Genomic DNA, 23,048 nt, shown 5'->3' on the forward strand with positions numbered 1-23,048 from the left:
TGTTTAAATGTCTTTTGGAATTAGCCTTGTTGTGCTTTTTACCCCAGTTTGCTTTCCTGCTCTGCTGCTATCTGTTTGTATGTTATCAGACATTCAGATGTAATTGAGGCTATCCGTTTCCATTGTGATGCCGTGTGTGTGTGTGTGTGTGTGTGTGTCTGGCTGAGGAAGGTTTCATGGAGCTAGCGTGGCAGGCCAGCGTGTTCCCTTGTGGGAGTGATCCAACAAAGACCGGGTCATTCAATATCGTCTGAAAAGCTTCGAATTGAATTCTCTCAACCTCTCCGTCTTTGTGTCTTTCTCAGCGGACATATATTCAGAAGCACATCATTTATACACGCCTTTTCATCAGGGACCCATGGCTTCTCATCTTCTGCCTTTCCAGAGTTCCCTCAAACGTTTTGTCCTCACAAGTGTTCACAGTTAAATTAGCAACTGTCAGCCTCATCCTCGCTCTGTTTTCCATTAGAGTCCGTCGTGGCATTAAGAGAATACTGGTAACAGCAACAATGATGGCATGACTGCTCCTGGTGGTGGTAGAAAGCAGGAGTCAGGAGATCCATGCATTAGTCGCCTGATATCTGTGAATATTCCTGAAGTGTGTCGAGCCCAGCTGCTGGAGATAGCACAGGATGTCTGGAGAATTTAGAGCTTCCTACTCGTCACGGGAAAGCACGGACAAATCAGAGATCCTCCTGCAGCGATTACTTCAGTTACAACTCTTTTCATAAAATTGTCGAGGACTGAGGACGTCCTCCAAACAAGCTTTGCTCACCATTTGTATAACTTACACATGCACAGTTGGACGTCTGCAGACCTTTGAGGATCTGGATCGTGAACTTTACTATTGCAGATGTGGAAACATGCACAGAAAACATGAGTTGGCCTTAATAGGGTAGAAAACAGTCATTAAGTCTTTAGTGCTCAGGCAGCGTTCTGCTGAACCGGACCTCCTGAGCGGTACATGTTGTTAGAACCACTGCATTAACTCAGTGGAACCCTGACAGCGTTTCTGTCTTAAAATGTGGAAGTCTTCCTCTAGAGCATTGGTTCTGAGGCTTGTTGTCTTCAGAAGTCAACAAAAGTCCCTCCTCATGCATTTTAGCACAAGAGCATCAACTTTTCTTTCTTTACTTTCACTAATTCAGTCATTTTCTTTCAACTTAGTTTCAATCGGTGCTTTTCCCTTTGCCCATCCACGTCCCCCTGCAGTGGCTCCAGCCCCCAGTGGCAGCCCAGCCCCAGCCCATAGCTACCCCCTAGCAGCAGAGGACAGCATGCATCAGCTTCTCCGGCTGAGGAATAGTCTCCATAATGAGTACACCTTCCTGAGTGACCTCGACGCTCCTCTTAACTCATTGTTTTTTGTCCTCCCCACAGTAAAACCAGACCCGCCGGAGCGTGTCACGGCGACCCCGATTCGCTTCAACCTTCGGAGGCTGGAGGTGTCCTGGCACAGCCCGGCCACCTGGCCCGACATAGACAACTTCCCCCTGAAGTACTTCCTTCGATACCGGCCGCTCATCCGAGAGCAGTGGCAGCATGTGAGTAGTAGCCTTGACAAAGTTCACAGCATCCAGCAGGCTTCTCCGAAATCACCACTAAAGACGCTGAGTAGAGACGTCCAGTATAGCTGTCATGTGATCAGCAGATAACCAGTATAGCTGTCATGTGTTCAGCAGATAACCAGTATAGCTGCCATGTGTTCAGCAGATAACCAGTCATGTGTTCAGCAGATAACCAGTATAGCTGTCATGTGTTCAGCAGATAACCAGTATAGCTGTCATGTGTTCAGCAGGTATCCAGTATAGCTGTCATGTGTTCAGCAGATATCCAGTATAGCTGTCATGTGTTCAGCAGATATCCAGTGGAGCCAAAGAGAAATCCTCGGCCTCAGTTTCACTTAATAGCAGGAGCGTAGCTGGTCCTGAAAACACATGTAATAACTTTGGCACAAGCCACAATTAAAGGGCTTAGAAGTGTTTGTTCAGACACAGCACATCTCTTTTAAGCTGTAAGTCAACACTGGAAAACACCAGCAGGACTCAGCTTCATTATGTGGTCTTCCAAAACCGGGAAACGCTGTTCTAAAGAAAAACACTTGCTACAAATTGCAGCTTGAGTTTCAGCTCATTGCTGAAGGGAAATGGCAGATTTCAGAGCCTGTAGCGTCTTTTCAGCAGCAGTCCTGCGTATCTTCATTACGTAAAGAGATGGTCCTGCTTCTCCACATACCATCACTAGTTTTGTGCATTAAATGTGGATCTTTTTCAAGGGAAAAAGGAATCTTTGTCCAAAGAGATGCCTGTGAGAACAGCGAGCAGATATTATTGAAATGATCCGACGTGTAGCTGTTTGAGTTTGATCCCCGGACAGACAGACAGACATAATTGCTCAGCTGCTTCGGTGTATGTTACTGTATCTGAGTATTTCTTGTGGTTTCAGCTCCCCGAGGGCCTCATATAGTAAAAGCATATGTGTCTGCTATAGGATTCCTGGATGAAAGCTGTGTCTAACGTTGCAGGGTTATTATCATGCACGTCAATGGTTTCTAAGGTGTTGTTCCAAGAGCTTGGGTTACAGCCGCACATGGAATCACACACAGGCCCGTCTGAGTTATAGGCCGATACGTTTTTGTCATCTGTGTCAGGATTTCCAATTTATTTTTTCCCTCCAGTTGTTCTTCCATCTGTCCTCTTCTGTCTTTCTTGTGGAAAAGTTCACTTGATGGTATTTCTGTGTCATTTGTTGGACTCTGGAGACGACCAGCTGGGTTCTGGTGACCTGCCATCCTGTTTGAAGGTTTACAGTCAGTCAGTGAATGTATCATAAAAAAGCTTTCTGTTGTTCTTGATGGTTTTAACGCAGTCAGGCTCCAAACGAAGCAGAGCGATTGTGTTTTCATGCTCCGCCGTGTGATTGTTTGGCACCACTGTGGCCTCAAACAAAGCTGAACTAAAGCTGTAAATGGGCCCGAGATGAGCAAACACTCAAGACATCCCGCTTTAAATTCATCCCTAATAAGATTGCTTACTGCTAATAATTGCTCAAAAGAAAATTTATTGCAGCAATTAAAGCCATTGATTTAATGTTTCGGGCGATTCATCAAGACCAAGGATCAGTCCTGCCTCTCAAACCTGAAGATCTGCTCAGTTTGAATTATTCATCACTGAGATGCTTTCAGTTGTCCAACAATCTAAACAGTTAATACTGAACTGATGAATCAAATAGAGGACGAGGACTGTCAGGGGCACAGTAACACCTCTAAATACCATTACAGGATGCATCACACACACACTGGTTCCTGCTGATCCTCACATGCAGACACACAGCAGCTGGAATGAAAACTGGTTGAAATAACTCCTCAGATGTTTGTGGTTGGAGCTGATGATTAAACCTGACACACACTCAGAGTTTTCTTCCCCCTCCTCACCACTAATCAATCAATATGTGAAGTGACGCGTAACCTGAAAGGTGGGAAACCTAAAGTCAATATTTGGATTGGATAAGGACACATAATTTGGGAAATTAGATAAATACAGTGGATGACAGCTTCAAACTGCAGGTTTCCCACCTTTAGGCTCTGTGATGAATGTCTCTGTGGTCGTGGCTTTTTATTTTCGTAGCAATAAGTGTGGTTTTCTGAAAGGGGAATTCTGCACGGATCACTTTTGGGCTCGTGAGAATTTTATGGTTGTGCCTCTGCCTCTTTTATTAAGTGCTGCTTCGTAGCGCTGCCGGTGTTTTCAGCTGCACAGAACACGAGCTGTCTGCTTAATATAAAACATATTGGTTTGTGGATTGCATTTGAGTGCATTAAATCAAAACTTGCAATTAACTGTGGAGAGTTTTTGACTCAGGAATATTTCAGCAGGTTATTGTTCAGTGTGACCAGGCGACGGTTCGTCAGTGTATGTTTGTGTGTAAGACCTTTAAATGTAGTTTCCAGGGTTGTGAGTTGCTTCCACGTCTAAAACATTTTAACAGTTCAGATGAAGTCATGTTCGCTGATGTTTGTGTCTCCAGCTGGACGAACAGCCAATCAGAGCTCTGAAGGTGAAAGCACACGTTATCGTCTTCATCATCATTAGATGGTGTCCGTCCAAACCTTCTCCATCAGATGGAACAAACGTGACTGCTGAGTCGTACTGGGGAGCTCTGTAGCGCCTCCTCATGGCCACATTTCTTTAGCGGATCTGACCAGCAGTGACTTCTATCTTCTGTTCTCATTCCAGCCTCCAGACGCCTGCTGGCTGTGATGATGCTGACAGCAGTCAGCTGGTGATTCATTTACCCCTAAAAACTCACCTCTGTTTATCAAAACCTCTGTTTGTTTGTTTGTATTTTTTAATGAAATAATCTCCTCCTGCCTTAAAGTGCCTCAGATGTGACTCCACAAAGGACTCCATGCTCTACCGTCATATGCAGCAATGAATGTGATTAATGCACGTACAGGAAGCATTCATTTAGACACAGTCATCACATGCATCTGGACTGATCCTGCCTCTTTGCTTTCCACCTGGTCCTCTGCAGCTGGAGCACACCAGCTCACCTGCAGCTCTTCCTAAGCGCTGCAAAGCACACTGGCAAGGTGTAGTGTTGGGCTAACGTTCTAAACATGTTTGTCCCAAAAGTCTGAATGTGTGTTTTAGGGACTGCCGTCAACACACTGAGGCTTCAAGGTGGAAATGCTGAGTCATGGCGCTGACTGTACGTTCACATAAGAAACACTGCATGGACGCGCTAGCAAGATGACAGAAAACAGAACTTGATTTTCTTCTTTAATGACGGCGACTGTTGTTGGCGGTGACATAAATCATTAGCAGGTGTTTAACGAGGAGACACTCTGTTTACTGGCCCCACATATGCTTCGTTAATTATAACCTCAGAGGCAGAATACTAATCCAAATGGAAAGTTTTGGAGGAATTCACCTTTAATGCGGTCAGACGGCCGAGCCGGGCTGGAGGACGGCTTTCATGTGTAACATTTTGAAATGTGTTTTGAGTCATGAATGAAAGCGGCGCTGTGATCAGACTGATGTGTAGAGGAAGCCATCCATCGTCCTGAGGAACGACTGGCCCAGATACTCAGAGTGATGGAGACTCGGACGGAAGGAGGAAAATGAGGAAAAGTTTTGAAGTGCAGATGAATGGAGTGCATCAGAGGAGGAGAGAGGGCGTTAATGGAAAGCAGACTCGGGTAGATTGGCTGAAAGAGACGAGGGCTGTAGATATAAATGAGAGACACTCGCAGACGCATCGATACGTTTAAACTGCAGTCGCAGACAAAGGTGGCTGAAATATACAGCAAAGAAAAAGATGTAATGTCAAATAAAGCACATAACTCGTAGACCATAGTGCCAGATTATGAAAAGTGACAGAGGGATGGATGCTCGGTGAGAGAGGAGAAGAGGAGCTGGCATATGGAGAGCAGTGTGATTAAATGTATGGAGCCACGTCAGCCTCAGACAGATGAATGGAGGACGGTGTGGGAGACATTAGGACGGGAAGAGGAGGCTGCCTTGAAAGTGAAGCTTTATAAAGTGTCTGTTACTGGGTGTTTGAAGTTAAAGGAAGATAGATGAATGGTTCAAGGGGAGGAAAGAGGAAGTCTGAAACGTTTTCAGCCGTAAAAGAAAAGAAGAGAACAAACAGGAGGGAGATGCTTTAGCCTCCAAACAAACCCATTTGAACAAAACAATCAGGAATTTACCCGCAGAACCACAGCAACAGAACTATCCTCATCTGAGTCCCACAACGATTTGCAAATGCATGTTTTGTAGTCTGACCTGCAGTAAGCGTGAGCAGCTCAGGTCGCCTCCTCAGATGTTCTGTCTTCACTTCAAGGCACAATCACAGTTTGACAGCAGACGACCAAAAGTGGAGTTTAAAATGTGTCCGTACGATCTAACAGCTGGGAGGCAGTCCTGGTCCAACAGGCCGCTTCTAAAAGTCTGCCATCTATCAGCCACAACATTAAAACCACCTGCTGAATACTGTGCAGGCCAGAACCGTTCTGACCGACTGGACCATGGACGTTGGACCTCTGGAGGTGTCCTGTGGTGTCTGGCAGTGGGATGCTGGCAGCAGATCCCTTTAGAGGTCTCTGGGTCGCAGGGTGGGGCCTTCATGGACCGGGCTTGTTCTGGCACAGCTGAAGTCTGGGAGTAGGAGGTCCGGTCAGCGCCTCGGCTCTCTGTTCATCGTTGCAGCAACGTTTGATGACTTGTTTTCTTTTTATTCCTCAGGGGAACGGTTTGCTTCCAAGCTGGAGGTTTAACATGCAGCTGGTTTATTTCCCTTCATTAAAGGATCTGCAGAGAAACGTGTGATTTCTCTGGTTCCAGTGACTGATTCATCGCTAACTGCTGCTTTCTTTTTGCTGTGGTCCCTCGTTGAAGCTCAACAAGAGTTTTGATGGTCAGTAAAGCAACGATATTTACTGTACAGAGCAGCACATGGACCGGCTGCCACACCGGTGGCTTTACCTCATGATTGGTTGAAATACGTCAGCGCAGCTCTGTTACTCCACCGGCTCATTTCCTCCGTGCTCCCCAGGTAGGCACACCCTCAGAACCTCACCTTGACAGTCTCAATCTGTGGCGTGAAGGCTTAATTTGGTGCAAATGTCCCTCTACATCCCACCACAGCTGCGTTTTGCTCTTTAGTGAGTCATCAGAATGGATAAACACTCACGTTATCCACTTCATAAAGATGATTTCTGTCATTTAGGCTCAAAGAAAAACGAAAGCTTCTGACACAGTCTTCTTAAACTCCTGTCGAGATGCTTTTTCAGATGTTCAGCTTTGCACTTACTGTTATGTCAGTGCACTAATCTGCAATTTAGAATTAATTGCCAAAGATGGAGAAGGAGCAGCACATGAGAACACATCAGCATATCTGCCGGTGGTCAGTGAACTGCTTTGTTTCCCATGGCCTCGCCTGGCATTGTTTCCTCCGCTCGCCTCACAGAGACGCAAACTCAAACTCTCACAGCAATTAAAGCAATGGTCCAGTAAGCGTGATAAGAACAGTTTCAGATTGCTCAATATTCTCCTCGTGGTATGAAACTGCATCTGCTGCGCTGTAATTGCCCTTTGGGGATGATGCTGAACTCCAGTCAACTGAAAACACACACGTCTCCGTGCAAACACGCTCATGCACAGAAACATGCAGACGGACGCACACACACGGCTACAGGCTGCTGTGCATATATAGAGATGTACAGGAACACACTCCCACGCATGCACGCTCTTGTTCTGGTAATTACTAAGACTAATACGCATGCAAATGCTATGCAGGCGCTGTCGTGAGCAGAATGCATGAGCGCACATGAGAGCAAAGAGCGCACGCTGTCAGACGATCAGCTTTATCAATAACGCACATTCAACACATGGAGAAAGAGCTCTGTGTAGGAGCATCTCATCAAGTCACTGCCGAGTCCTACAAGTGTATTAAAAAGGCTCAAAGTGTAGCGGCGCATGGAGATGATTCCAAACACCAATGAAGTGTCGGGTTTTTATCGCCTCGTCGTAATCATCCAGGAGAATAACTTCTTCAGAGTTCAATCAAACAAGCTGATTTGTGTTGGAAATATGCTGAAGTAGTTCAGAAGAGAAGGCGCTGAAGGAGAACCTTTTTTTGTTTTGAACACATGCACACAGCAACACAATAAGCTGAATATCTGCGTCTAACACCCACACACAGCGTATATATTTATATAGACGGTACAGCAGAGAAACCAACCAGCAGCACGCAGTGAATCAGGACGTCGGCTACAGCCACAGTACAGGAAAAGAGCTGGATCCTTTAATCTCTGACCGCTTGACCACTGCAGCCGAGCCTCTTATTCATGTATTTATTCCTCTTTTTTCCTTCTCCTTTGTCCTTCTGTCTGACTGCTGCCTCTCTCATCCATCCCCCTCTCCCCCACAGCCTTCTTCAGCTGCTATCATTTCACTTTATTTTTTCCCTCCTTTACCCTCCTCCAGCCTCCACTTCTTCTTCTTCTTCTTACATATTGTTCCACTTTGCCATCAGTCTTGCCTCCTAACACCAACACATTTTCTCTCTCCATCTACTCATCCATGTAATAATGGTCTGTGTATGTTTGCCAACAGTCACTCTCATCCTGCGAGCACTTAGACCAATCAATAGTGAGCCAGGAGCTGTGTGTGTGTGTGTGTGTGTGTGTGTGTGTGTGTGTTGCTTATGTTATGGGGGCATAAATCTGTTCACGCATTTGAGGGGACTTGGCGATCTTTGGGGAACCAAAAACTTGGATAAATCTGTAAGCAGATGCAGCATCCTGTGAAGGGAACATGTGTGGCGTTGACTGAGTGTATGTTATTATGCGTGTGTTATTTTCAGCTGGTGTGTGTGTGTTTTCATGAATAACATTATCATAGCAAAGGAAAAGCAGACACTGACACCACATCAGAGGTTATCCAACTCCATCTGACATGAGCACCACGGAGGATAAACGGTGCCTCTGATTGCTGCCACCTTTCCCTCATTTTCATCTTTTTTTCCCCTCAAACTCTCTTTATCACCTAATGAAGTCCCACCTCCATGTTTTCCCCGCTCACCTTCCCACCCCAATCTCCCAGCAGCCACTACTCCACCCCCCAGCATCCCACCCACTCGTCCATCCATCCCTCCACTCACATCCTTCCACCCATGCATTAAGCCACCTGTCTAACCATCCGTCCCTCCAGCCGTCCATTTGTATCTATGGGCGCACATGATAAATGTTTAGACCTTGTTTGGGGAAAACATCCCATCTAAAGGACACGGCAGCAGACAGATCATTTATCAAACGCCATCGTTCCAACACACACGCTGCAGACTCAGTGCTGTCACATATGAAAGTCATCATCATTAAGCCGCGCTGTCACAACGCATTACGCTTACACTGAACCCTTTATATTTACTCAGCACACATTTTGCACAAATATAGAGAGAGAGGAGCTCTTTTATGATCCTGCAAAGAAATTTTGTTGGATTTTTGTTATTTTTACCAGAATTAAAGAAGGATAAGAGCAAGTTCCTACAAGGGAGGCTTGAGACAATAAATAAGAGGAATATGAACTGGCTGCAGAGAGGAGGGTAAATAAAAAGGGAAGAAAAACCTGAAGTCAGGAAAAGACAGATAGAAAGGTCAAGTTTCTGTTAAATGCTGTTGTAGAAGGAGGTAGATCTCTGTGTGTGTGTGTGTGTGTGTGTGTGTGTGTGTGTGTGTGTGTGTGTTTCCTGAGCTGCAGTTGGAATATTTCAGCATTTTTCTATTTGTGCTGCTTGTGATGTCTCACTGTGTGAAGCTGAATGAAGACGAATGGGGCCACTGGCCTCTCGGCTGCCTCTATTGATTTCTATATCACCACGTCAATCCTCGGCCTGTCATACACACTGCTATCTGCTCCGACTTGTCGGGACACACACATACTCTGTATTGACCCCGTCTTTGGGGGCTCGTGCCTCACAGCCAATCAGGTTCTGACAGAGTGAACCGTGTGAATGAAACATGGGAGTCGCTGAAGCTTGTTAAGGATTCAGCAACTCATCCAGATTCTTCCTGCTGCCCAGCAAAGACGGGGGGAGATCTACATAAAGATATAAATATACGTTTGTGGCCCAAAGGCAGCGACTTCAGATGAGCGGCTGCAGCTACTATTGGACAGCGCGGCGCTCTTCAGGGAGCAATAGTTCAGCTGCAGCGTAGCAGCTTCGCCGCTCATTGTGCTGCACGAGCTGCAGCCTCCATCATGCAGCGCTCCGTCTGCAGCAAGATCATGAAGAAGTTCCATCTGCTGGTTGAAGCCACACACAGACGACTCCGTTTGATTCAAAGAAGGAGAAAAGTCACAGACAGCACAGAGCAAACAGCAGCAGCTGCTTTCCCTTCACTTACACATCAATACTTGGTTTTTGTTCATTCATAATTTTTCCTCCATCTTTCTTCACATCCTGTTGCTCTGCAGCCTCTACAGCGATTCATGCTATTTGTCATTGGCTTGTGGGTTTCGACTATCTGACAGAACAACACATGATTTAACAGCCACTTAGACGTCCTGCATGCCCGACTTTTTCTGCCTTTTTCTTTTTTTTTGCACAGCACATGAACACAGCATTATATTTAAAAAGTAGCTGCTGGCAACAATCCCAGATGTAAATAATCTTCTGTCTGAGCCCAATCAGTTGATCAAATCACAAGCTGCACATTACATTATCAGGGGAATGTATTATTATTTTATCAAAGTGACGTGATGCTGCAGTGAGCTGACGAACCTCCAATCTGTGCAGATCAAATGTGTGTGAATGTAAGCCTTTCTAACCAGTCGGGTCTGTTAATGCGGTCCGTTTACATCCATCCTCTGAGTGTCACAGGCTGAACATTTCTATCAGCTGTGACATTTCACGACGTTCACCTGAGGATGTGTGCAGCAGCAGAGGACTGTAAGCTTCAGCTGTTCCAGATACAGACACTCAGAAGGAGCTGCAAGCATCCTGGAAACCTGACAGCAGCCTTTTTAGCCGGGACGTCGGGGAGAAGGAGAGGAATTCTGATTTGAATTTCAACTTTCAAGACATGTTCATGTTTCACATTCTGACATGCTGGCATGACAGCATCAAGCGGAGTTAATGCAGAGCCACCTCCGCCGCTGTGTTTTTTATATATACTTAAGGGTGTAAGTCTGCTTCGGGATTCTTCGATTGGCTGGGGGGTTAGCTCCCTTTTACAGTAATTGCTGCTGTGGCGATTGGAGCTTCAAAGGGAGAAATACTGTCTGAGAAATTACCCTGGACCTGACATTCATGTGTGTGTCCGCGAGTGTGTGTTCTCAAAAGGGAGGAGAGTGCGGCGGAAAAATGGGAGCTGTCAGTCAAGCTAATGAGACCAACCTTCTCAGTGCACACACACACACACCGAGCGCCATCGGGCCAGTGGAAGTGCCATATAATTGGGTTTCCTTTCCAGGACAACAGACATGCTCACTGGATTAGATCTGACCACCGACGCCAATTCCCCCCATGTCTCCCTCTTTCTCTCTCGGCTCGGTCCTTCCCTCTCTGGCCTTCTCCCACTGTCTCGTTTTTGCATCTCTCTTTTGTCAACCTCTTCATTTTTGTCCCGTCTTTATCTGTGTTTTCTCTTTTCTCCCCACTGATCAGCTTATCTCGCTGTCCTTTCCACCTCTGACCTACGACCTGTGTCTTGTGGAGGATGTATTCGATGGGATAGTGAGCATTAGCCCAGTGATGTGGGCTTGAATCAGAATATGTAATTCCATTTTAAAGCACCACTTGTAAATATTGCAGTTGGTAAACAGTGGAGTCGGTCGGAGCTCCTCTCAACATCACAATAAATGTCAAGGAGACAAAACGAGACCAAACTTTATTGATCCGCTGGGAGAGTACAAAGTTTTGTTGTTTTTTTTTCTTCAACAGTAAACACAAGTAGTAGATTAAATCTATGAGGGAAGGAATGATTAAAAACAGAATATTTGAACTGTAAAGGCTCACTTCTGTTTCTCACTGCTCCTTATGCAATCCCTGAGGAATGTCCTCATCTCCTCTCATTGTCTGGATTTCTGTAGGAAGTGTGTGTGTGTAGGTGTGTGTGTGTGTGTGTGTGTGTGTGTGTGTGTGTGTGTGTGTGTGATTCCCTCACACGGATCATCATTACAGTTTTCAGTCCAGCCGTGTTCTTACCAAAGTCTCTTCTTTCAGCCTCTTAGACAAGTAAGCTGAAGACCTGCCACTAGCTTTAGACACAGGCTGCATATGAACGACTGGAGTCGGCTCTGAAATGTAAAGACAGTGTGGAAGTAGTCAGACCACCCGCAGCACACAATACACGACATGGAAGACACGCCTGGTTTGTTTGCTGTTCTTTAAACCAACCACAGACGTCTTGGTGGAAGCTTAGCCCGGGATGCAGCAACGGTGCCCCTTCAAAATAGTGAAGCAGGGAGGAGAGCGCTGCCGTTAAAATGGGTAAAGATGCACGATCCAAGTTCTTGGATAGACTTTTTCAGTGTGAGGTGGTTGTTGTTTGGTAAAGACAAAATGGTAACAGATAGATAGCAGAAGAGAAGGTGGAAGCTGCATTAAATGCACATATAAAGGCTTTCTTGTGTCACCCACAACCTCCATCCAGTGAGTCACACCAATGCAGAAGCAACTTGAACTTGCTTTCTTGCGGTTGGCCAGCAGGGGGAGAATCCTCTGGTTGCACAACAAGCTCAGGTTCTATAGGTGTCTTTAGAGAAAATGGCCGGACTCGTTCCTGGATTTATGACCTTTGTCAGTGTTGTTTATGGTTTCTATTGCTAGTTCAGTGTCTCCTTCAGTGCAACGTAATGCTCATTTTGTAAATTATGGTTTGATTTGAAGTTGAGGCTAAAGCAGGGCATGTTGGAGGCGGGGCTACCTTGTGATTGACATCACTACTGTACCAGTGTGTCTAGTCTTCTTGAGACGGTGATGGCCAGATGCCAGACTGGAGGCTTCCTCGCTTCCATTTGTGATGTACAGTCTAAGCAGGACCTCTGAATTAGCTCGTGACCATTAGCTGCTGGTGTTCTGACTCTGTTGAAGTCAGTAATAATCCAGTCAGCTGGCCAGGCCGGTGACATTCGCGGCGGTAGAAGAAGAACTCTGGTGTCGTGTCCGGCGGCAGGCTGCCGTTCATCCTCAGACATCCAACGGTGTTTACAACGAGAAGACAAACGTGTTTATGCATGAAATGAGAAAATGCAGCGTCCATTTAGTCATTGCTCTCCAACCTGATCATTGTGCGGTGGGCCTGTTTGGGCCGAACCGTTCTTACTGCTGTCGTATCGTATGTGGGGGTGAGCGGACACGCTGTATTTACACTGCGTTAATGGATGTGATTATGCTCAGTAAATATTTGGGTGTTTGGGGTGGCACTGTGTTTGCTCGGTGTGTGTGATTGTCTGCTTTCCTTTTTTTGTGAGTGTGTGTAAATGAGTCACACAATCTCACGTGTATGGTTTTAATGAGCACTCCTCACAGCTTCGTTTACAGTAGATCAGCTCTTCAGACACACGTCAGATGCAAACCTTCACATGCGCAGCGCGACGAGCCAGCTCGCCTCACCTCACCACCGCAGCCACAACACACATGCTCGGTCTTGCAGCGCGACTGATCTGACGCTGTTCTTGGCAGCGACAGCAAACAGCCTCTCAAAAATGCATCTCCTTCCATCCAGCCCACCCTCCTGCCCCATCCCCCTACGACGTGATATTAAGTGCTGCTCTCACCGCTCCCTGTTTAGCCACTTGGCAACGCAGCAACACATCCATCTCTCTGGAAATGTTTATCTGCAGGCTGTTTACTCCATACACTCCCCCCACACACAGGCACATATATGTCGTTCACGCCGACTGACGTGGACGTCGCATCCAGTTCCAGTCGAGCCTCGCGAACAACAACGCAACAGACGTGTACAGACACGAGAGTCAACATGCGAGTACAAAGAAACACAAAGCGGTGTGTTCTCCTCATAGCAAACATACGCACACATATACGAAGACACGTGCAGCGATTTAAACAAACGCTCAGAATCTAATCGATGTGAGCGTCTGGCTGAATTTCACAAGGCTTCGCACCATAGACGTCAGTATGCAAACACACAGATACACATTAGAGGCGGCAAGGAATGCTGATAGGAGCAACGCTTGGATACGCTGGCTGGACGACATCTAAACAGTGGAGGATTTGGCCTCAAAGGCGGCACACATGTCAGCTAGCGCACACGTTTGCACACAATGTGAGCTTTATGCTAAAGTCAAACGCGTAGATGTAACACACATGCACGCTCGGATGACGTCTGTTATTGCATTCCACTAATGAAATTAAGCCTATAAATGTAGCGCTCGGTTAGGCAGATAAAGACTGAGCTCCCCTTCCACAGACAAAGACTGGGAGCAGATAGAGCAGGAGAGAGAGAGAGAGGCTGTTAAGATCAAGGCTATGCTGAAAATGGAGGGGTCAACTTCACCAGAGAGGCTGAGTGATGAGAGAGAGATTACAGGAAGAGCGAGGAAGCTCAGGGTGTGCCAGTGGGTGATTTGTCAGATTGACTACAGGTTTTGCATATCCTGGAGAACTCAGAGGGGAAACTCCAGCCTGAGGTTTGGCTCACAGCTGCTGCTGGTGGTGGTGGGCATTGAGATGATACGGTGGTGTGACGGGGGCTTTAATTAAATCAGACTGTCTTGAAGCAGCTGCTTGTGATATCAGGACTACTTGAGGAGGTTTTTGGACCTACGACTGGCTTGTTTTGGTCAAAGGTGAAGTCGTTGCGTCCATGGTTTGTTGGGTCAGCGCTGACCTGCTGTCCTGACTGCTGTGGGAGCACAAGCGATGTTACAGCTGCTCTCAGTTACTTGTTCATTTTTCAATAAAAGAAATAAAACAGCTCAGATAATCTGCTTAAACTGTTGGCTTGTTGGCAGCCTCTCCAATCAGCAGACTGCCGGATTCTTGCCCTGTTGCCCTTCATATCAGTGAGATCATGATGTTTCCAGCATCTACACTTCTGGTTTTGCCTCATCTTCAGATGTTTTTACTGACTGTAGGATTACTGGCACGTTGGTGATGCACAAAATGTAATCCTGCTCATCATGTTTGAGTTGTGGATGTATTATATTGTTGTCTCGCCTGCATATTAAAAAGACTAGTTGTTAAGTCCAGGCTTTCAGGTGACCTCCAGCTGCAGGTTTAGCTCCAACCCGGATCTATGCGGCGCTGCTGTAGGTGCATGTACGTGTTGGGTTCACTGCTACGCCGTAGAAGGCACGAGGCCTGTCACTAAATCATTCACTTTGACTTCAGGAGGTAAAAGAAAACGCAGCGCCCTCCTTCCCTCCTCCTATTTCTTCCTTCAGTCTTTCTGACACAAGCCAAAGGCAAACAAACACACACACACACGGCACTCACCGTAAATTACTGCGAGGCAGCAAATCATTCTCTCATGCACTCCCCTGCAACTCAAACATTCGCTTCGTTCTCCGTTTCACTCTGCAAATTAAAGTGTGCACAAAAGGCTCTGAAACGTTGGCGTGGATTACAGTGTGTGGTAAAATTATGTGGCGTTGATGCCAACACTTCCTGGTATAATCATCAATTATGCCGCTGGTTTCACATGAGCGCTGGTATGTGGGGGGGGGAGGCATGATGCAAAACACGGAGAAGGACGAAGCAGCTCGTTTGACCTATGAGCAGAATACTGATGAAAGGTGAGTCAATAAATGATGGCCGGGTTCTGTATGGCTCCGCTGAAGCTGCCCACTCTGAAACATGAACACGGGCAGAACCGTGGCTGGAGGGGAACCGATTCACCACAGAAGCTGACTACGGACAGCATAAGTGGTCTTTGCTGCAGAGAGGTTTTCCAGTTCGCCGTACTGGAACATTTTCTACCTCTCCAGGGCCACTGAACCCAGTCAAACCCGTCTGCTTTATGAATCGTGTTGTTTACTGTCATGACACAACCAGGCAGCAGGTCCACACATCCTGGTGCTGGTTTCCTGGTCCAAACTGACCACCTGCTCTCTTCTGATTGGTGTGTAGGTGGAGCTGTCTGACAGCACTTCCCATACCATCACCGATGCCTACGCTGGGAAGGAGTACATCATCCAGGTGACGAGTTTATTCTGTCTCACACCTAACAAAGACGAGTCACTTTAACTTCTTCATCTGGAGGCTGAACTCACTCATTCCTTGTTTTTGTTGGTTGGCTCTCAGCTCTAGCAGGTTTTACAGATTCTTTAGATGACAGATTCTTCTGACTGACAGAATGCTTTTACTGCTGCTGTTCAACAGGTGGCTGCCAAGGACACGGAGATTGGAACGTGGAGCGACTGGAGCGTTGCCGTCCACGCTACGCCGTGGATTGAAGATCCTTTGCCAATCACCTCCACGACTGAAGTGGACTTTACTACCGGTAGGCCCGACTTAAAGCCCAGACTCTGTGTCCAAGCCGACTTATTGGCATGCCGATCTGTAACCTCTGAGCCAAAAACAGAATCCAGTGGTTCTGTGCCCTCGGTCGGGTTGAGGCGCTTCGGTGTGTACGGCCGATCTCACTCAAAAGAAATCAGTCACTGGGAAACAAGCTCGATGCAGCAGATGAGTGCAGTGAAATGCTGTCAGTTTAAACACACAAAAGACCGACAGCAGAGGGCGACGAGACACGCTGGATAAGGAATGAGTGTCTGCGTACATGCTGGGGGCAGCTAGACGCCCTGAGAGCTGAACGCTGACGTCAGGTTGGTAACGCGCTCATGATGGAAACATGCTAACGCTCGGCAGCTTTCATGTTCATCAGCATCTTAGTTTAGTGTGTTGTGTACCAGCGTCTGCAAATTAGGTCGTAACAGTGAAGCAGATCTGGCTGAGAAGATAAAGTTAGAGAGACAAAATGAAAATAAAGGAGAGCAGCAGCGATATGGTGGCCTTGGTGGCCTTTAAAAGACTGAGCCGACTCACCGTGATGCTCTTATTACTCCCAGAAGAGAGAGAGAAGGCGGATAAAGGGTTACCCTGAGCGAGACTGTACGAGTGTTGCTGAAGTATTTCTATAACGCGGTTTGGTTTTTATCAGTCTTGTAGTCCATCAGCTGGAGAAATCGTTGTGATGATAATATAGTATTCCTATATCTTCAACGCCGTCCTTGTGCCCACGGCTGTCACGCAGTAAATTTTCTGAATCAGTTAGGTATGAAATTAAGTTTTGCTAATAACTTTCTTTGTGATTAAATTGAGCACACTGTAAGCGTTTGATAGCCTTGAACTTTTATCGCAGTTTAAGCTATAAGATCCAGCAGCCTGGAGACAAATCGACACACATCAACCTGAGCGCCTCGACACCGCCTCAGGGAGAAACTGTGCCGTCCTTTAAAAAATGCTCACGTCTCTCCCACAACTTCAAAATCAGCTCTCTTACAGCACAACAAGCTTCTTTTTTCTGTTAGAAATGATCATTAAAACGGAGTGAATTATGGATCATTATTCTTTGTCAGCTGACACACATGCTCACGGACAAGGACGAGTATAATCTCTGGGAATTATCCAGTTGTTATCCCTTCAGCATGTGGCAGAGATCAAGGATGGCTCACTTGTCAAATCGAAATCTCTCAAGGCACCGATGATCCCTGAACAGCGAGACGTCCATCCGGGTCTGAACGCTCTGCCGTACACATCCGTTAGATCACCGTGGAACAGCAAAGAACAAATGGCAGCTCACTTGACGGATGAGGAAAAAGCACTGAATATGAGTGGACAAGGATCCGGCCAGGTTCTGTGTTGGTCTCGATGCAGTGAATGTTTACCTTCAGAGCAGAATGCTTGCTGGAGATCAGTGCACACAAAGTGCTTCTGTCACCTCATGCAGCCGTAAGCCGACGCTGTGATGATGTGACGGCGCTCCATGAGTGCACGTCTACGTTTGTGCAACAAGCCGACATCTTCCACCAACGCACGGCTGCAAACATGTCAAGAATATATATCATAGAATAGAAAGCATTCTATTCTATTCTATTCTGTTCTGTTCTGTTCTGTTCTGTTCTGTTCTATTCTATTCTGTTCTATTCTATGTCCTTGCACTTTGAAAATCTATGGAGAGAAATCTGGATTTTTCTCTTCCATGGAGGACAGAGTTCTGGTCCAACAACATGTGCGGTACGTTAAGTGCTTCAGCCAATGAGAAGGTGCCTGTTTTTGACACTTTGAGCCCAAAGCTGAGCACCAGCGTGACCTATACACCTATACACCTATATACCTATATACCTATACACCTATACACCTATACACCTATACACCTATATACCTATATACCTATAGACCTATATACCTATATACTACACGTTACTACTGTACTGTTCAGGCTTTGCTTTCATACTTAAATCTACGATTTACATTTTGTTTCTTGTGCAAACAAAATCCCGCTGCTGCGTCTAACTGACTCTAAACGGTACATGTGGGTAACAGAAAGCTAATCTGTTGTTCGATCAGACAATGTTTTAAAACAGCCAGAAAAAGCCTGAGATAGCACAAAGCAGCCTGATCTATCATCAGGGTTGCCTGGCAACCAGGAGATGACGACAAAACTCCAGAAAATAATTGCACCTGGGTAAGAGATGGTCCTGCAGATAAGCGAGCGTAAGACTGATCCTCGTCGTTTCCATAATTTGAGTGTCTAACAAATGAAGGAGGCATAATGTGGTGATTAGCTGTGTATCGACAGCAAATGAAACATGAGAGACGTGTCAACGTTCTCATAAAATAAACATGTTTCCCAAAATGATCAACTGTTGGGTTTCATATTCTACATGATAGCAGCTGTGAATGTATAACAGGAAGCCTCCTGTAGTCTGCTCATCAGACAGCAGAGTGTGTGGTTTCCTCCACTCCTCTGACTCCACACTGCTGTCGTTATAAACCACATTTCATGTGTGATTTTTATTCACTTGTGCGTTTATGTTGGTGAAACTGCGACTGTGCATTTCTGAATGTGATTTCAAACAATGTTGAAATGCACCACGACCAGCGGGGAGTGCTCTGGCTGAACATCCTGAACTTGTTTCACTCTCTTCTGAAGCCGACGCTACGCTGTTGCATGTCCACATGTTGACGAGATGTTTCCTCATCGACGGCGCAGCATGAATTTTACATCAAGCAAAGATGAAAAGAGATATCTTAAAGCTGCCTTTAGGATTATTTAAATCTTTCTAAGAAAAAAAAGAAAACAGTCTGTCTGTTGACCCAACTTTCTCTCTGGCCGTCTGGTGGTCGAAGCCATCTTGCGGTCCAACACTGCCTCCTGTTGGTGGTTAGCGGCACTGCGCCGTGATCATCATGCAGTCAGCCCTTGTGAGCTCACACATACCTGGAAACACACATGCTGAAATGCATACAGAGAACATGCAGCTTCTTCTAACACTCGTGCATACGCAAACATGCAGGAAGAGCGCCGTGCACGCACATGCACAGCGCTTCCATCTGATAGCATGCAGCGCACACAAACGCTCGCTCAGTACACAGTGTATTATTCTTGGTCTCGGGGAAAGAACAGGAGGTTATTGGGATTCTCCTCATGCCTCTTCTCCATCCAGCTGCCGCTTCTCTGCTTCCCTTCCCGCTCTGCTTGTCCTGTTCTCTCTCGCTCCCCTTTTTACCTCCAGCTCTCTCGTCTCTCTCCATTTCTGTCGTTTTCATTCCCTCCTCTTGGCACTTCTCTCTCTATTGATCACTCACTCTTACTCTGAGCTTTTTGCCACCTCACTCCTCGTACCTATGTCTTCTCTCTCTGGCCTTTTTCCTGCTTTCTTTACAAGATGCTGGATGACAGATTTCAGCTGTGTGTCAATAAAACGGGTTCAGGTTTGCTTGATGGATGCATCCTAACTGTTCCTCTGGTGTGAGATGAGAAGACGGGCAGCTTGGAGCAGCAGCGTACTGACTTCATTATGGAATCATGTTAGAAAAGACATTTTGCAGAAATGCCAAAACATTCAGGTGAAACATGTGCAGCAGTTTCCCGTCTCGATATCATTTAGCTGCCTGTTGGAGCTGCTGTACATGAAGCAGCATCTCATCAGGAAGCAAAGCATCCGACTGGCTGTCTATGAGCAGACTGATAAGCAGGAAGAAGCTGAGCCAGGCCGCGGCGTTTTCAGCTGACCAGCTTGTTAACATCTCCACACTGACCGATATTTTCTGGCCGCTCAGCCGAATAGTAAATGAACAGACTTCCTGTGACTTATTGATTGTGTAGCTCAGAGTCTAAACACACATTCTCCATTTCCTCTCTGTCATCCCCTCGTCCTGCCTGGACCACATTTCCTCGTCCTCCTTTTACTTTTATTTTTCTCTCAGCTGTACTACGGAGAAGTCGCTGCCTTTATGAGTCTGATTTGTTTCCCGGCATCCACGGACTGACTTCACGTGAAAAGGAGAGCGCGGGGACAAACAGATGGCATTTAGAAATCCCATCCTCAGTGATCGGACCTTTGCTTAGCGACCGCATTCCAGGAAGTTAAAAAGCAGATGAGCCGAGGCTTTAAAAGGCTGCAGCCGACCTCGGCGTCGGAACCATCTCAGATATAAGTTTCTGCCTCGCCCACTCCGTCAGACAGAAACTGGACACTGTCTAGCACCAAACAGGCAGCACCAGATATCACGTCTTAGATATTTCACGTCTGGTAACTATTTATAAATACTTCGTTTCTGTTTCATGGCAAGAAGTCGAACAAGAGTCTCTATTTAGAGGCAAAAGGAAGCCCCCATCAGCTACCTGCTGAACCTGAGGTGTCCCATCTTCAGACAGAAACATTAGAACAAAGCCTCTTGTTCTGGATTTAACTAAAGAACATCTTTGGAGACTGGAGTCGTACCGACTCTTCAGCCAATCGATTAGTTGCAGACAAAAAACAATCCGTTATCTCCAGATGAACTAAATTAGCCGCTGGGTACACTATGCGCTGGACTTAGTAGCTTAAATGAATTATAAATGAGCATGAGAGGGTGTTTGCAGCGTATGAAACCATTTTTACCGACTTGTTGTAGCCAGTCATCCCGTTTCTGTGTTTTGGTGACAGAGGAGGCTTCATGTCCAGCCTGCACTGGCTGTAGCTGCTGCTGTTGGCTGTCAGACCTGCAGCTTGATGCTCCTGCTGTTAGAAAATGATTAAAGGAACCAACGTATGGAAATATGCCACTCGTGAAATGTTCACATGCAAAGCCTTGACGTCGGCTGACATCCCACCACAGATGAGCTACGCTGGCATCTTTAGATGATCTGCTGGTTGCTTGTTGAGCTGTGATGATGTTTTAATGCTGTGGAGGTGACTTCAACTAAACATCTGAAAAAGGTAAACTTTAAATCCGTTAGACCCACAGAATACCTGAGAGGTGACATCACCCGCTAGTTTACCATAAACAGGATCAGAGTGGGAACCACGCTGCATTCAAAGAGGCTTGAATCTCACGACTGAGACCATAAACTCAAAGTTCACCAATGCAACGGACAGAGGAGGAAGTAGGGCCACTTCCTCATAGACTTCTTCAATCCTTTGCAACCAGAAGAGTCGCCGCCTGCTGGTCATTCGGAATAATGCAGGTGTAAGGTGCAGCTTCCACATTGGCTTGACTTTCATATGCAGTTATGTTCCCACCCTGCACTCTCTGGATGGTTGGGCGTGTTTAAAGTTGTGAAAACCATTTTTTGGCCAGTTGCTGGGTCCATCAGGAAGGCAATTCATGTTGCACTTCTCTCCTCGAATGAAGCTGGTGATTGTCTGACCAACAAGAATTTGCTCGGATGAGAGCCGATCGACCAATCAGTGGACACGAAGCCTACAGAGCTGATGATCAGGACACCCTGCAGTCCTGTCCCGAGGATATCAGCCAGTAAAATGGTGAAAATGGACTCCACCCTGTCTCACAGAACCTGAACCTGATCCTGGACATAGCAGCCTGCAGCCTTGGATGATCACCGTTCATGATGTTCGTAGAGTTGTCTTCTCGGTGTGAACATCCTCAAGCTACAGACATCAGCATGTTTCTGATGTAAACATGGGGGCAGTAAGAGTTCAAGTCATTCAGCAGTTTTAATCTCATTAGCTTCTCTCCCCTTCATGCACATCTGTCCTCCCCACTGTCCTGTCACCGCCTCACATCGGTGTCTTGTCTCCTCTGTTTACCTGTCCTCAGCTAGCTTGTTACATCAGCAGACACCACATAACTGTCTCCTCTCGTCAGCGGCACATTATTTCTGCATAGTGTTTGTTTTGCTCACCACTCGGCAGCACGGTGCTCTTTGCTGCAGGCAGGAAGTCTTGCACGGAGCTGCTGAACATGTTAAATGCATCCTAGTGCCCCCCCACTCTCTCTCTGGCTATTTCACACCTGGCTGCTTCCTTCTAATATCGCTCGACTCCCAACGCAGTACTACACAACAGTCATTAATTGCAAGGAGAGGGAAATCATATTCTCTCTCCGCTGCCAAAAACACAAAGAGAGCGCCGTGGGTTCCAGACTGGGTGGCAAACGCTGTGCACGGCTTCATATCTGCTTTGCTGCCTGCGGCTGTAGCAACAGCCCCGTTTCACATTAAAAACATTGAACTGTGATATTTTTATTTGTCAAGCAATGTCAAACCAAAGCCAAGCAGATAGTGATTTTCAGCATCTTTACGTCTGCTGCTCGTCTCCTCCTTCGCTCTCATGTCGTCGTATAAGCTGAACATGTTGAAGACCAGCAGCAGGATGTTTGTTAAACCCACTGAGTGCACTGCTGTCCGCTAAAGCTGCAGTAGGCAGCGTGCTTCAGTCATGACTGGGCAGCAGCTCCATCGCAGCCTCTCAACACGCTGAGTGTTCATGCACCTCCTCTTGGCTCTGCTTCAGGGTGGAGACGCTCTAGTCCACGACAAGAGACTTTCCCATCAGAGCTATTTCCAGATAAGACCGTGTGAAGAAAAACAAAGAAGTGAGCAGTGAGTGCAGGATGTGCTGGTACCCCCAACCCGACGGCCTGGAGGGGTTAGGGCACCGTTCTTAAATCAAGTCTGAAGCCACAAGCGAGTTTTAAGATCAGAGGGGGTAGAAGGAAACACTGAGAGTCATTGTTCTTTATTGTTTTATTTATTTTATTTGTTTATTGATCTTTATTTGAATTGTTTTATTTTTTGCTTCATTTATTCATTCATGTATTTATTTGTCCAGCTTTAAGGCTCCACCAGTGATCAGGTCTATAAAAAGCTTCCAAGCTAATTGCTCAGTATCACATTTACTCTGCTGCTGCTACGTGATGACGCTTGTTTCTTCCCTTTTTTCTTCATTATGGCTTTATTGCTCTGGGATTTTATCTTGTGGGTCCTTTTTTGAGTCGAGCTCAGTTCATCATGGTTGTGATTTAAATGGGCTCCGTCCACCTACAGCTGGAAAGTCTAACCGCTCAGCATGATGGTGGGTTTTCTTATCCGCAGTGAGCCGACTGCAGCCATACATGTGTCCTTT

General features: G+C 46.4%; 1 protein-coding gene across 1 annotated transcript in view; it reads left to right on the forward strand.

Moving 5' to 3' along the window:
- The window catches only part of cntfr (ciliary neurotrophic factor receptor), a 220,341-nt gene that overhangs the window by 193,247 nt on the left and 4,046 nt on the right, over positions 1 to 23,048 (forward strand). Inside the window, exons 7-9 of the mRNA XM_008287968.1 lie at positions 1,381 to 1,544; positions 15,601 to 15,669; positions 15,853 to 15,973. Of these exons, the coding sequence (XP_008286190.1) occupies positions 1,381 to 1,544; positions 15,601 to 15,669; positions 15,853 to 15,973 (354 nt within the window). The remainder of the gene's footprint in view (positions 1 to 1,380; positions 1,545 to 15,600; positions 15,670 to 15,852; positions 15,974 to 23,048) is intronic.

Source organism: Stegastes partitus, unplaced genomic scaffold (assembly GCF_000690725.1).
Source record: "Stegastes partitus isolate 25-593 unplaced genomic scaffold, Stegastes_partitus-1.0.2 Scaffold531, whole genome shotgun sequence".
Taxonomy (NCBI): Eukaryota; Metazoa; Chordata; class Actinopteri; family Pomacentridae; genus Stegastes; species Stegastes partitus.